Source organism: Sceloporus occidentalis, unplaced genomic scaffold (assembly GCF_023333645.1).
Source record: "Sceloporus occidentalis isolate IW3139 unplaced genomic scaffold, rSceOcc1.0.p SCAF_10, whole genome shotgun sequence".
Taxonomy (NCBI): domain Eukaryota; kingdom Metazoa; phylum Chordata; class Lepidosauria; order Squamata; family Phrynosomatidae; genus Sceloporus; species Sceloporus occidentalis.
Window position 1 is genome coordinate 34,673,964 of NW_028316990.1, and position 14,003 is coordinate 34,687,966.

Consider the following 14,003-nt stretch of genomic DNA (forward strand, 5'->3'; position numbering starts at 1 on the left):
CAAATTCCACAAGTCAGTGATACCTTTATTGGACCAGCCAAAATGCACAAAATACACCAGGCAGGCTTTTGACGCTCTGCTGGCTTCTTCATAAGAGATGTCAAAAATCATACAGGGGAAGGAAAGAGAAATAACGTTAGAATCACATACATACAGGTTGTGTATCCCTTATATGAAGTGCTTGGGACCAGAAGTGTGCTGTGTTTTGGATATCTCAGATTTTGGAATACCTCTTTGAGGTATTGAGACATAATGAGGCTGGAGAGAGACTGAGGATCTGTGAAATGTCAGGAAGAGTGGACTCTCTCTCCAGCTGTATCTCTTCTAACTTCACAAATACGTTGCAGGTATGTACTACGCTATTAGTGTTGTAGCTCAAAAAGTTTTGGATTTTGGAGTACTTAAGATTTTTGAATTCTGGATAATCCTTTGAAAGATAGACAGGGCTCTTGAAGCTGTAGAGATCCTACTGTAAATCTAAAATGGAGATCACTTGAATTACTCCTGTCTTCGCTTTACTGTCTGTCCTCTGCTTTTCTGTTGGCACTGCTAGGAGGTTGAAGACACGAATCCAGAAGCCGATCAAGAAGGGAAAACTCTACCTTTTGTGGCTCAGCAACAGGAGTTCTACAACTTCTGAAGGAATGCTTAACCGGCCATGGTTGCACTTTGCTAATTTGGTGGTGGGTCGCACAACTAGTGCCGTTTAAGCACTTACAGGGAAGGGTCCAATTTGTAATGCTGTCTATGAGAATAAATCACTGTCCTAGATTTGTAGAACCTGTTTGTCTGGCTTCTGCTTCTTGGCCATGCCTGATGAATCTTTTGCCTTCCAGATGTTCTGGGAGGATTGCTTCTCAGGCTATCTAATGTGGGAGGACATCAGTTACTATTATCCAGGGATGGGCACCATATTTGTGCCCTTTGGGTACAACTGTTCTTTCATAGAAACTCAACCGACACCACCATTTTGAGTAGTACTTGTTTTAGAGTACACTGACACCAGTCTTTTCTTCCAGGACCACTGGGACTGGGAAAGCTATTGGCTAAAACCACTGTGGCGGTGGGAGGAGAAATATTGGTTCCACCATTATGTATTACATTTCCCAGAATCCCCAAATAGCAGGATTCTTTTTTCCAATTTCTTTATCAATATAACAATATCAGTGTTTTTGTTGTGTAGCTCCAAATCATTTTTTTAACTTTGGCAACCCTAAGGTGAACCAATCATAGGAGTTTATCACACGCGGTCGTTGTTAAAGCAGTGTTAACCCAAATGCAAAGTAGATTGAAAGCTGCTCTTTTTTACTTTTGGAAAATGCCAGAAGTACCTAAAATCTTGGCACTTCTTCTATGTACAGCCTTCATGAACTATGAAAAAAAACCAGGAGAGGTTTGGCTCCAGAAATATTGCTGCTGCATCAACATTTGCACTTATGACAGAGGAGCATTATGTACTTCATGCTGTCGCTGCAACTGTTGAGCGTTGGAGTCCTGGGAATGAGCTGTTGCTGCCACCTCTGTGGTTCGCTACTCAAGTGCTAGCTGTTGCAAGAGCTGAGAAGCAGACCTGAGAACAGCTGTTTTTAAAGAGTCTAGCTCCTGTCTGAACAAAACACGTGGGTGGAGGAGGCTTTAATCGGGATCTGTCAACCCTCCCTTTTCGTGCTGTAAATAATGCATTAGCCCAGTATCTGTATGCACATATTAACAGCCATGGGTTGACACATCGGAGCATAGGTAGAAGGCTAGGCGTGCATACATCTCCTGAGATTCATAGCAGTTAAAGGGGCACTAGATGAATGGACCACAAAAAGAGTCTCTCTGCCTGAGTCTGAGGATATATTGAGTTGAACACTCAGTGTTACTCTTGTGGGCAACCATATACTTCTGGAAAGCCCAGATGCAGAACATGAGGGCAATAGTACTTTCCTGCCAGAGTTAGGGCAATTTGCTTCCTCTCTACCAATTATGACTTCCAGAATCCCCAGCCAGCATGGACTTTGGCTTTTGCAAGCGTACCTGGACCACAAGCCACAACCTGAACCCATATTACATACCCATAAACTCTGGCTTGTTGTGATGTCCTCACAACAAGCTCACAATTGGGGCTTGTCTGTGGTTTCTTCCCCATCTTCCCACCATGGAAGAGGAACGGAAGAAAAAGCAGCCAGAAATAAGGAAGACGAAGCCGATGGTTTGTTTGATCATGTACTGCATAGTTCATAGTGTGAGCATCAAACCATGGTTAATGCAAAACTTATTGTGTCATGCCAATGCACCCATTGGGTGAAAGTGATGTCTAGTATTGGGATGGGATGCATCACCTTTCTCTACATCATGGATTGCTTTATGGACATCTATCATTGCCCTAGTCATCTTTCTTTTTGCCTTTGTAACATTTGTAATGTTAATTATTAAGGGGAAGAAGCAATCGCCTTCTAGTCTGTTGTGTCTCTTTGGGGCATTTGACTACCAGCCTGATCCGCCTTCCCAACAACCAGGTGTTGTTTTACCGATTGTTATGCAAGCTTATAGGAATGGTAATCAGTTAGGCTCACCTTCAGATTGCCATGAGTCACACAAAACACCTTTCTTGGTGGCTTTCGACATCCTGAACATGTAGAATATTCCTAAAGGAGATGTGAGATTATGGCAATGGAAAGTGATGCAGGATGGATTCTGGCATTCCAGCTCCATCGTCAATGTGCAGCTTACTTTACTTTTTCAATTGTGTGTGCAATGCATGCGCGTTATATTTATATATAATGTTTGATCCATGCAGCCTACAACGCAAGGTTTGTGAAAGCGCTCTCCTTGAAAGCGTGTGAGGAGGAGCCGGTCCTGTCAGATCCACCTAAATTCAGCAGCGGATGATGTGAACCGAAGCGTTCTCTGGAGCATCATCCGTCCAGCGGCGCATCGTCTTGATTTCAGTTTCCAGTTCAATAAACCGGTGGGGCTGGGAAGTAGGTCACTTCCTCGCCTGTAGAGAAATCGTAACGCATCGTAATGTCGTTTGCTACACATTTACTCCTCCTCTCTCTGGATACTCGCAACCTCAGCTGGCCTCCTCTCTCTGCAAGTCAGCAGTGACCTTAGCAAAGATATGGGGAACATGAGGCACTGCGACTCCTATCATCCTTCGCCATTGCTGCTTGGAGCACCATTCCCAGCCTGGCCTTTGAGAGTAACCATGAAGTTTAGCTGTCCGTATAAGTTCTCCTGTATAAGTGCATATATACATATACATACATACATGTATATATATATATGTTTTCAGCTTGCTTCACTTGCTGCAAACCAAGTTCAAGGTTAAAAAGTAGTTTTCTCTCTATATATATATACATATATATACATACATACATATATATACATATATATATATATATATATACACACATACATTCATTCATTCATTCATTCATTCATTCTGCAGTGTGGCACTAAGTCCCCTCTAACATTTAAACTGAAAATCCATATATATCCTTATCCTTCTCCCCTTTTTCTTTCTGGACCAGCCGCTGCTACTTCTCTTCCATCCACTAGGGGCGCGCGAAAGCCCTCTAACCAACTTGTGAGAGAAGTGTGGCGCTTTGAAGCCAACGTGACCTCCCAAAGATGGCCTCCTGAGGAGAGCTGTTACGTACGTAACGACGACGTGTACGACGTAAGAGGGAGGGGGAGAGAAAAAAAAGAAACTACTAGAGATAAAGAGAAGCGTGACGTTTTCGAAGCCGACGTGACCTCCCCAAGATGGCCTCCGCAGGCGAGCTTTTACGTACGTAAGGACGACGCGTACTACGTAAGTGGGAGGGGAGAAGAGAATAAAAAAGGTTTCTATTGGAGAAAGAGAGAAGTGTGGCGTTTTGAAGCCGACGTGACCTCCCCAAGATGGCGTCCGGAGGCGGGCCGTTACGTACGAATAGAACGACGTGAGGGCGGGGAAAGAAAGAGGGAAGGAGAGAAGGGGCGGCGCGAGGTTCGCGCAGTCGCCTTTCGCGTCCGGCGGGGCGGGCGTCGAGCTCCGTGAGGAGAAAAAGAAAAGGAAGGAAAGAAGGAAGGATAGGAAGAAAGAAAGAAGAAGAAGAATTAAACCCATATATATATATATATATATATATATATATATCTCAAAAGGCCTGAAATCGGGGCCTGGATGGAGGCAGGCTGACCGCTCCCCCCTCAGCCCTTTCCTCTCCTCTCCTCTCCTTTCTTTCCCCTTCTTCCTTTCCTTCCTTCCTTCCTTCCTTCCTTTCCTTCTCTGAGGGGAGAAATGTCGAACGCGGGAACCAGGAGGAGCGGATCCAGCATCAAAGTCCGGCTGACAGGTCATTAGCATCATCATTAATAATAATAATGATGATTACTATTGTTAATAAGGAGGGAAGGGAAGGAGAGAGGAGGCCCCAGGAGGAAGAGGGGAGGGTTTGGGGGTGTTTGGGGGGGAAGGGGGACTCCAAGGGGGCAGGCAGAGGAACTTGGGGTTTGGGGGGGTCAGAGGGGGGTATTTGAGGGGAATATTGTGATATATATGTATACACACACACACACACACATTATATACATATACATACATATATATATATATATATATATGTCAGGCCCTCTCTTGCTACCTCTCTGGGGTGAAAGACACACAAACATATGATATATATATATATGTGTGTGTGTGTGTGTGTGTATATATATATATATGTATAAAGATATGTATATATGTATATGCATGCACAACACACACACACATATATACACTTTTGTAGTGTCTATAAATGTATATGTATATATGTACATATATATAATATATATATATAGAAACACACACACACACACACACACATATATATATACACACACACTTCTGTAGCGTGTGCATGTCTATGAATGTACGTGTGTGTATATACATTAGGTTTTTAATGTGTGTATATATATATATATACACACACACATATATACACACTTAATATATATATATATACATATATGCATACACACACGTATATATAAATATATACACACTTCTGTATATGTGTGTATACATTAGGTTTTTAATATATAGACATATATGCACGCACATATCTATACATCTATATATATGCATACACACACATATATAATATGTAATATATATACACACTTCTGTAGTGTGTGCATGTTGTATATATATTACAATTTTGCATATGTCTATGAATGTACGTATGTGTGTATATGTATATATATACCTAAATGTTTTCAGAAGTATATGTGTATGTATGTATGTATATGTGTGTGTGTGTGTACGCACACACTTCTGTAATGTGTGGACATATATATATGTGTGTGTGTGTATAAAATCTAGTTTTCAGAAGTGTGTGTATGTATATATTTTGTATGCATGTATGTATGTATGTGTGTGTATATAATCATCTAAAGATCTGCTTGTAAAGCAGCACTTCAGAAGTGTGTCTCTGTGTGTGTATATATATAACCTAAAGAAGTGTGTCTGTGTGTATATGTGTTATGTATATGTTTCTATGTGTTTGTATGTGTGTGCATAACTACATTTTAAAACCTAAAGTGCTGCTTGTAAAGCAGCGCTACAGAAGTGTGTGTGTATTTATCTCTCTCTCTATATATATATGTGTGTATGTGTGTGTATAAATATATCTCTTTATAACCTTCTGAAGTGCTTGTAACCCTTTCCTTGCAGCCTCTTTGTGTTGAAAACTGATAGGCCATTAGGCTAAGACTCAATCCCTTTCCCCCTCTCTTCCCAATATATATGTATGTATATACATATGTGCATATTACATGTATATGCATATACACAGAAATATATATACACACCTCTGTAGTGTGTGCGTGTCTGTGAATATGCACGTGTGTGTGTGTGTGTGTATATATATATATATAAACCTAAAATTGGACTTGGCTGACCAAACTTTCTGGGGCCTGAAGGGAAGGTTGGGTTCCATTAACAGTTTCTTGAAGAGCACTGTTGGCAATCTTTTGGGTGCCTCTTTTCAAATTGCAAGGGATTGCAGCTGCGGTTTCTGTACTGAGGGCCACTTTGTGCAATATGGGAGGCAAGCATGGGTTTTGGGGGGGAAGGGGGGATAGTCTATCTCTGGCAATGGAAGCTCCATTCGCACAAGTACGTTGTCTTAGGTTCCCACGTATTTATAGCAAAGTGTGTAATTAATACTTGCATGTTCGTTTCACATTGTAGAAATCTCCCACCAGTCGGAGCTAAATCAAACATGCTGCAGAAATAATCCAGTTTGAGACCGCTTTAACTGCCCCGGCTCAATGCTAGGGAATCCTGGGAATTGTAGTTTATTGTGGCTCCAGAGTTCTCTGACAGAGAAGGCTAAATGTCAGCTAAACTACAGCTCCCAGGATTTCCTAGCGTTGAGCCAGGGCAGTTAAAGCAGTCTCAAACCGGATTATTTCTGCAGTGTGTTTTGGACTTTTAGTCTAGGAACCATTGTACAGTCAGCCTCCGCATTTGTGGCTTTGATTTTTAGGGATTTGCTTATTTGCAGACTTGAATAGTATGTTCTCTATAGGAATCTCTAGGGTCCTCCAACGCAACTCTGCTGGGAGCTGGCCATGGAATTGCTCTGGAAGACGTAGGGTTACAAAAGGAAACACTTCTCTAGCCATATTTAGGCCCTCCAGTGTGAGTCTATAGTCAGCGCCTGGCAGATGTTAGCCATAGAGTTGTGTTGGAGGACCTAGGGATTCCTAGAGGGGTGTTCTCTCAGGATTGGGATGGGGGAACCGCTGTAGTATTAAGAGCTGGGAGTCTGGAAATCTGAGGCTCGAACTTGGGCTGCATCTGTATGGAGAAAAAGCCCAGTTTGGCGCTGCTTTAACTGCCCTGGCTTAAGGCTATGGAATTCTGGGAGTTGGAGTTTGTTGTGGGGCCTGGGCCCCACAACAAACTCCAACTCCCAGAATTCCATAGCAAAGTGTCAGACAACAAACCCCTTCCCTTGCTGAATGAAACTTGCACTGCATCTGTACTGGAGAAATAACCCAGTTTGGCACTGCATTAACTGCCCTGGTTCTTTGCTATGGAATTCTGGTAGTTGTAGTTTGTTGTGGGTCCGGAGTGGAGCTAGACTCCAAACGCAAATGTCAACCCCGTCAGAGAAGAGGAAGGACAAGAGTTAAAATATGGACATCATTGTGTCCCTATGAGTCCCGTTGCTTTCTTTTACTTCTGTTGTACTATCCTTTTACCTCTATCACAAGCTATTCTTAGTATGTTCAAGGCAGATATGCTTGCTCTCCATCGCCTGGTCCTGCTAACTCAGACTATCATTGTTCCTTAGCATTCATGTCTCGCTTTAAAATGTCACTATTACCTTAGAAATACTAATATCAGCTCTACCTGTTGTAGATGGAGGGTCTATGGTTGAAAAATAGCAGCGTATCTTAAAATCGACTATCAGGTTTATTCTTGAGGCATTCAAACTGAAGGCTTACCAATTTCACTAGTATACTACACCAATGAATTAGTATTTGTTTTATGGTCAGAGGTTACCACGCTTTGTCATTCATCATGCGCACTGACGCTCTTATAATAATGTCTCACTCACTTTGGAAGCAGTCCTGTTTATTCCTTTCAAACCTATTTTCAAGTACTGTTCTTTTTATAGACATTAATTATGTTTTCATATTGTACATCCAAGAGGGTTTTCTGTCACCCTTCCCTTTCTAGTGATGACAGCCACATGAATTATTGAATCAAGTCTCACATTGGGTTCTGAAAAGCAACAGGTGGCATTTTCAAGGTATTGATCCTGTTCCAGGTTCTAATTTACTCATCTGAGGAACCTATTTTTCTGGGTTCAAAACTATCTGGAATGATAAAAAATGGGAAATACGGTGATGTGGACAATCCTAATTTAGTATTCAAGTGACATAACTTGACACTTCAGCACCTTATCCTTCATCTAAGTCCTAGTCTCCTTCTGATTTCTTGACTGCATGATGGAGTCTGGCTTATGCCTGATGTTCTTGCTTTCTATATGTGAGGATCACAGGAAGGTTAGCATGGAACCATTTTGAGAGCCGACCGAACAGTTAAACTGATAGACTTTGGACAATCTCTAAATGAGACTGTTAATCCGAAATGGGTCATATCATTTCTTTTAAAAGGAATGCTCATCTTGGGTGGCGAATTTAATTAGCAAGTTCAGTACAAGTGCGATGTTTCTTTGTAATCTGATATTACTATAAATCTATTTAGGACGATTTAGTTTTTCAGATACTGCTAAACTACCCAAAGGACTGATCTCCTTCCAAGTCTCTCTAAGCCTTCCAGGAACGATCTGGCTTCTGTGTCAAAAGTAAAACAACCATGTTCACCACGGGCAGCTTGCAACAAGAGAGAGAAGCGCTTGTGATCATTGCAGCGCTGCCTCCTGCTTCGTTTTCATGATGCATGGTCAGCATTGACGGAGGCTGCAATGTTAACTGGCTGATCAATGGATGGCACTGATATTGATTGACCCAGACTGTTTTATATGTCATTTTCAAGTTCTGAATAGCAACAATGGGCTGTTCATCTGGCAGAAATGCGACACGTTTAGGTCTACATTCATATTGTTTTGCTAGAACTAAAAACCCGAATGGTTGAACAGATGAGTTCAGAGCTTGTAGCTTCTTTAGCAAATGATTCCTTTTTCTTTGCTCCATCTGTACATTAGAAATACGGTTGGATCTCCTTATCCTTGGATTTTTTCTCCACGGATTCAAGCATCCCCGACTTGAAAATATTCAGAAAGAGTACAAATTCCAAATAGCAAACCTTGATTTTCTATTTCATATGAGGGACACCGTTTTGCTTTGCCGTTATATTTAATGGGACTTGAGTATCTATAGATTTTGTTACCCGTGGGGGGGGTCCTAAAACCAAACCCCAGTGTATAGCAAGGGCCCACTGTAGTTGCAGAAGTAATTTCTTTCAGACTGGTTTGTTCAGGAGGCCACAGTTTTATTCTGCATTTCCTTTCTGTTTTTCCTCCTTTGGCTGTTCAAATTGCTATCTGGGTTAGAATTCAGAGTTGTTATTTATTAGGAGTCCAAGTCTGTTGTAACCAGTTGCATTTTTGGGAACGTTGCTTTGGGACAATGCAGAAGCAGCCTTTATACCGGAGGTGGGAATAATGGTGCTCCACATATTTTGGGCTGCTGCTCCCAACATTTCTCACTATGGGCTATGCTTTATGGTACATGATTCTCATCTTGTTTTGGGGCAGTAAGTCCTAGTTGTGCTTATTTTTGAAGAGACGCACATAACAGCACAGTTAATCTGATAGATAGCGTTGTTTTCCAAAACCAACTTTTGAAGAACAAACACTTCAGAATGTTTTGTGAGGATGACTTAAAGCAATGGTCCCCAAACTTGGCTCCTCTGGATGTTTTGGACTTTGGGTCCCAGATTTCTTGACAAACTGGCTGGGGCTTCTGAGAGCTGAAGTCCAAAACACCTGGAGGACCAAAGTTTGGGGATCACTGACTGGAGGACCAAAATTTGGAGTGCCAAAGTTTGGGGATCACTAAGTCTAGAGCAAAAAAAGTGTGGGTTACCTTTCTTAAGCTACATTTAATCATGTTAAAGGCCAGCGCTCACAATGGCTTGTTTCAAGGGCAAAGCTAGTGCAGCAGACATATAAATCCCTTAGGCCATCTGATTCATAGCTATCTGAGTTAAAGATATTGATGGGAATCCAAAGAACCGTAGAGCGAGCACAGCTTGTGTTTCTCAAAAGACAGTCTCTCTTTCCTTCTCTCTCAGCAAACTGCTTCTGAAAGTAAGGAGGCTCTCAAAAACAGATTATGATATGGCATCAAAGTCAACTGTTTTAAGGGGTGCGGGGAAAGGCAAAAATTGGAATGGGCATTTTTAAAGTACAGCTTTGGACCTCAGCCATTAGGCTTACTAATGCAGTTAAGTACAATTTATTCATTCATTTGGCATGTGTGCATCTGTTTGTGGGCAAAACAATCCATTATTGTTCAAGAAACACAAAGGTTGTGGTGGTGGCTGTTTCCAGCTGCGTTCACCTCTCTTGCAGCTGAAGGGAATTGTCTCTGGATCAGGCAGTCCTGCAGCATCTTGTGTCATGAACTAGGCATAACATGTGTGCACGGTTGTTCAGTGTTTCCCATGGAGATCTGAGGTACAGTGGTAAAACTAAGCATGATGTTTTACTGTTCTTGGTGCTAGAATCAAGAATCAATTAAAAAAAAAACACAGATCTGTGCTATTTTACCTGCTTCATAATAGAAACTGGCATATGAATTTTCAGGGCTGCTGCTAGTGTGTCAGTTATATTGAAGTATTGTTCAGCGATCCTGTGTAGTCCATACAGATAGGATTGAGCTTTATTGGAGGGATAGCCCTGCTAGATTACTGCCCTCAATGTTCCTGTGTCACCTTAAAGACATTTATGGCTTAAGCTTGGTACATTACAGTCTATCTCCAGTCCTTTTGGAAAAGGTTTTTTTTATCCCGCAACATAATGTTAATTGGCTTACCAAGTGACAGTATGTTTGCGTTGGCAGCGACAACTGTTTTTGGAATGGCCAACGTTAATCATGTAATTGTTACTGTCTCAGTGCTTTCTGCATTGACGTTTCCTCTGCCATCCGTATCTTCAGCCATCCACAATATGCATCCAAGCATACAGTGCTTGTAAAATAGAGGTTCACCTGAAATTCTGGTAAGGCTTCATACATCTGACGAAGTGGAGCGTAGTCTTCAAACACCAAAGCTATAATGTTTTTAGCCTTTAAGATAGTGTGTGACTTTGTTTTTACAGATAGGCATAAGACTGTTTAAAAGCTACATAGAGGAGGAGTAGCTTTATGTTTTTGTCTTGGGTTTCCCCCCCTCTGTGTGATAAGAATTGTCTAGTATTTGGGAATGATGGAACAAAATATTTCTTTTCTAGTTCGTCTTGTCAAGCCGTTGTGTTTTATATTCTTCCATGGAAATAATAAAAAATGTTCAAAATTGCTAAATGTCTAAATGCTCGCCAGGGAAACTGCAATGTGCTAAATGGTCTGCAATTCGAAGCATTTCCTGTGTGGAATTTTGATCAAGTTGAGGCACTTTGCTTCCAAACTGAACCAGAGCGGATCTGGAAAACATTCTCCAATGGTTGGAGGAATAGGCAGGAATGGGAATAGCTGGATTAAGAGTTTGGTCTTTACTGTTTTGCTGGGCTGAGTATTAAAATGCAGGCCAAAACCTTTCAAAAGACTGGATGGGTAAGATCTGCTTGGAAGTATTAATATGACCATTGCAATCATGAGTGGTCTAGAGTAGTTTTTCTTCTTACCAGGTTGATTTCGAATACTAGACTGTGTTGCATTTCAAGTCCATGATGAATAAGGACACAGCCTTTTTCAAACATGCGTTAATTAGTTCATCAATAAAGGAAGGTGTGTTACCACCCAATTACTATTTTGCCAATGGCCATTGTCAATAAGGTAGTTATCACTGTCCATTTTGCACATTTTGGTCCAACTTGCACCAAGTTTAGGATAAAACTTCATGCATTTGATGAAGTCAAATCCAGTCTAGAGAAGACTGTGTCGTCATAAAATTCTGAGTCTTCACTGTTCCACAATGCTCTTTGTTTTTGTTGAAGTTATGTTTTATGCTTCACTCAGCTGCATATTTGCTTTAGAGGTTATTTTGGGGTCCTTGATTTTATAAAGCTCAGTTTGCTCTTAACCAAATGTACAAATATATGTTACATTAGGCTTTTGAGCAATGAGGTTTGCTAGTGTATAGTGATAATCGTAAAGTTGTCTTGGGGTTGCCATAAATCGGAAATGACTTGAAAGCACATAACAGCAACAATAATGATGGAGCTTGTTTCTGTAGCATAGTTCCATGCTTGAGTGACTGGTAAAAGAAAAGAAATAGTGTGTTAGCAAATATATAGTGACCCTATATTTGGTCACTATAGCTGCTTCAGTCCTTGCTTTCCTCTCCCTCCTCATTCCTTTTCCTCTTCTGTCATTACTGTTTAATTGTGAGCCTGCAGGCAGGGCCTGTCTTATCTTTTAATATCTACAGAGTGCTTAGAAAATGGTAGCACAATATACCTGTCAAATGAAGAATACAGTACTGCATTGGCTCTATGAGACTACTGATGGAAATTCCCGTTTCTCTCCTATAATCATAAACTTCAAATGATTGATTGAAGTGTTACGTTACAGAAGTTTGGTTACTGCTCTCCGTTAATATCTTTCAATGGTTGCCTTTATTCCAGGTGGGCAAAAGTGCCACATTTCCTCCAGTCGATAGCTGTGGCTTTTACTAAAATGGTTTCAAATCCACTCTGAACTTTTAATCATTAAAGATATGGAGAAAATAACAAACCTTTCTGAGTTTTGATTTAACAAAATATAAATGATTGCTTGAATTCCTAGCCATATCATAGGCAGCATGTAATATATATAACATCTGTTAACCAAACCGAGGCAATGGTCCATCTCTCTGACTCTTCTAAGAGGATTCCTGCATAGCCATTCCAGGTTTCATTCCAGGATGCAGCCTAATAGCCTTAAATTGTCTCTTACAGTCAACGCAGCGAGTAGGATGTCAACTGGCAGCTTATGCTTGTGTTCCAGACCGGGAAATTGTTGTGTCGTGTAACGTTTGAGCTAAGAGCATTAAATATTTTAACAGTTTGGAGTGATAAAAAGATAAGACTTTGGCGCACATCAGTGTTTCGTTCTTCCTGAGCACCCAAAACCCCAAATTTGATTGTGAGAAAGGAGATTGAACAAGAATAATGTGCAGAGAATGCAGATCAAACTGTTTAAATGAATAAAGGCCGACCGCAGATAATAGAACATAACTGGAAGGTAATTAAATGTGTGATAATGGCTTCATATTTTTGTCACAGTGGCTGTTCTAAATGTGTTTTATATGGACTGATGCTTCATGGTAGTTCAAATGGCAACTTGTAATAAAGTTGTTCGTAGCCAGCCTTAGTGTCAATGTAGGCTTGCGTAAACAGAGTATTTCATTATCTTGGCTATTGAAATAATGCTGTCATATTTGAGGAACAAAAGTGCAGCACATAGGCTGATACAGCTTTAGTTAGGGTAAAAGCTCTCTTTGATAATGGCATGTACTGTTAACTCAGCTACCTTACGTCCTTCTGGGCAGTTGGTTTTATCGAAGATTCAGAACGCTCAACATAAATAGAAAAGAATAGAATGGAAAGGCTGACTTGGTGAAAGGCTGTTTTCAAGATATCAGCGTTTGCAGTAGGCTGTCGCGCAATCTGGTCCCTTAACCCCGATCATAGTATGCGTTGTGTTATGTCTGAACTGAACCTAGCCATTCATAGGGAATATTTTTCAAGCCTTTGTCAAATCTTAACGTTCCCAAGCACAACACTGAGCCCACATCAAAAAAGCCCTGTGTAAACCTTGGTAGCCAGAGAGCCTTGATCTCCTTGTAAGTTGCAGCGCCTCCTGAGCATCTACACCTTGACCTTGCATGGGTTTGTTTTCTCTTTTCCAGCTGTGGCTGGAGTCACATAAAAACGAGCATCTCCATTCCTGGAGGGATACAGTTGAGTGTTGTAATAACTTTGGCACTGACATTTTACCTTCTGTATGACTTTAAGGCAGAAGGTGCTGAGAAGATAGCCAGAAGCCCTGCTTACTACACACTGTGACTGCTTTACTAAAAACAGACCCAGCTTGAACTGTTTTGGAAGCAGTGTGTAGAGCGATCTTGTAGCACCTTGTAGACTAACTGACAGAAAGGCCTTGGCAGCATGAGCCTTTTGTAGACTAAAGCCTACTTCCTCAGATGCATTTGGTTGTTTTGAAAGCACTAGAAGCCCAAACCTTTGTATTTCCTAGAATCTTACTTCCAATGTATTCAAAGTTGTGACGTACCAAAAAGGGGAAAGTTTAAGGTGTTGTTGGTGGCAGACTGGGCTTAGTCTCTCTATTTACACCTCCGATTGCTT

The 14,003-nt window shown here is 41.1% G+C and overlaps 2 protein-coding genes across 12 annotated transcripts in view; both read left to right on the forward strand.

Moving 5' to 3' along the window:
- The window catches only part of LOC149306445 (importin subunit alpha-5-like), a 49,877-nt gene extending 49,131 nt beyond the window's left edge, over positions 1 to 746 (forward strand). For all 9 annotated transcript variants that reach the window (XM_089539759.1, XM_089539756.1, XM_089539764.1 and 6 more), the window contains one exon: positions 554 to 746. In XM_089539759.1, the coding sequence (XP_089395885.1) occupies positions 554 to 640 (87 nt within the window). In that variant the 3' untranslated portion in view covers positions 641 to 746. The remainder of the gene's footprint in view (positions 1 to 553) is intronic.
- A 3,253-nt stretch (positions 747 to 3,999) lies between these two features.
- The window catches only part of SMURF1 (SMAD specific E3 ubiquitin protein ligase 1), a 41,422-nt gene continuing 31,418 nt past the window's right edge, over positions 4,000 to 14,003 (forward strand). For all 3 annotated transcript variants that reach the window (XM_089477135.1, XM_089477136.1, XM_089477137.1), the window contains exon 1: positions 4,000 to 4,331. In XM_089477135.1, coding sequence (XP_089333261.1) covers positions 4,277 to 4,331 — 55 coding nt within the window. In that variant the 5' untranslated portion in view covers positions 4,000 to 4,276. The remainder of the gene's footprint in view (positions 4,332 to 14,003) is intronic.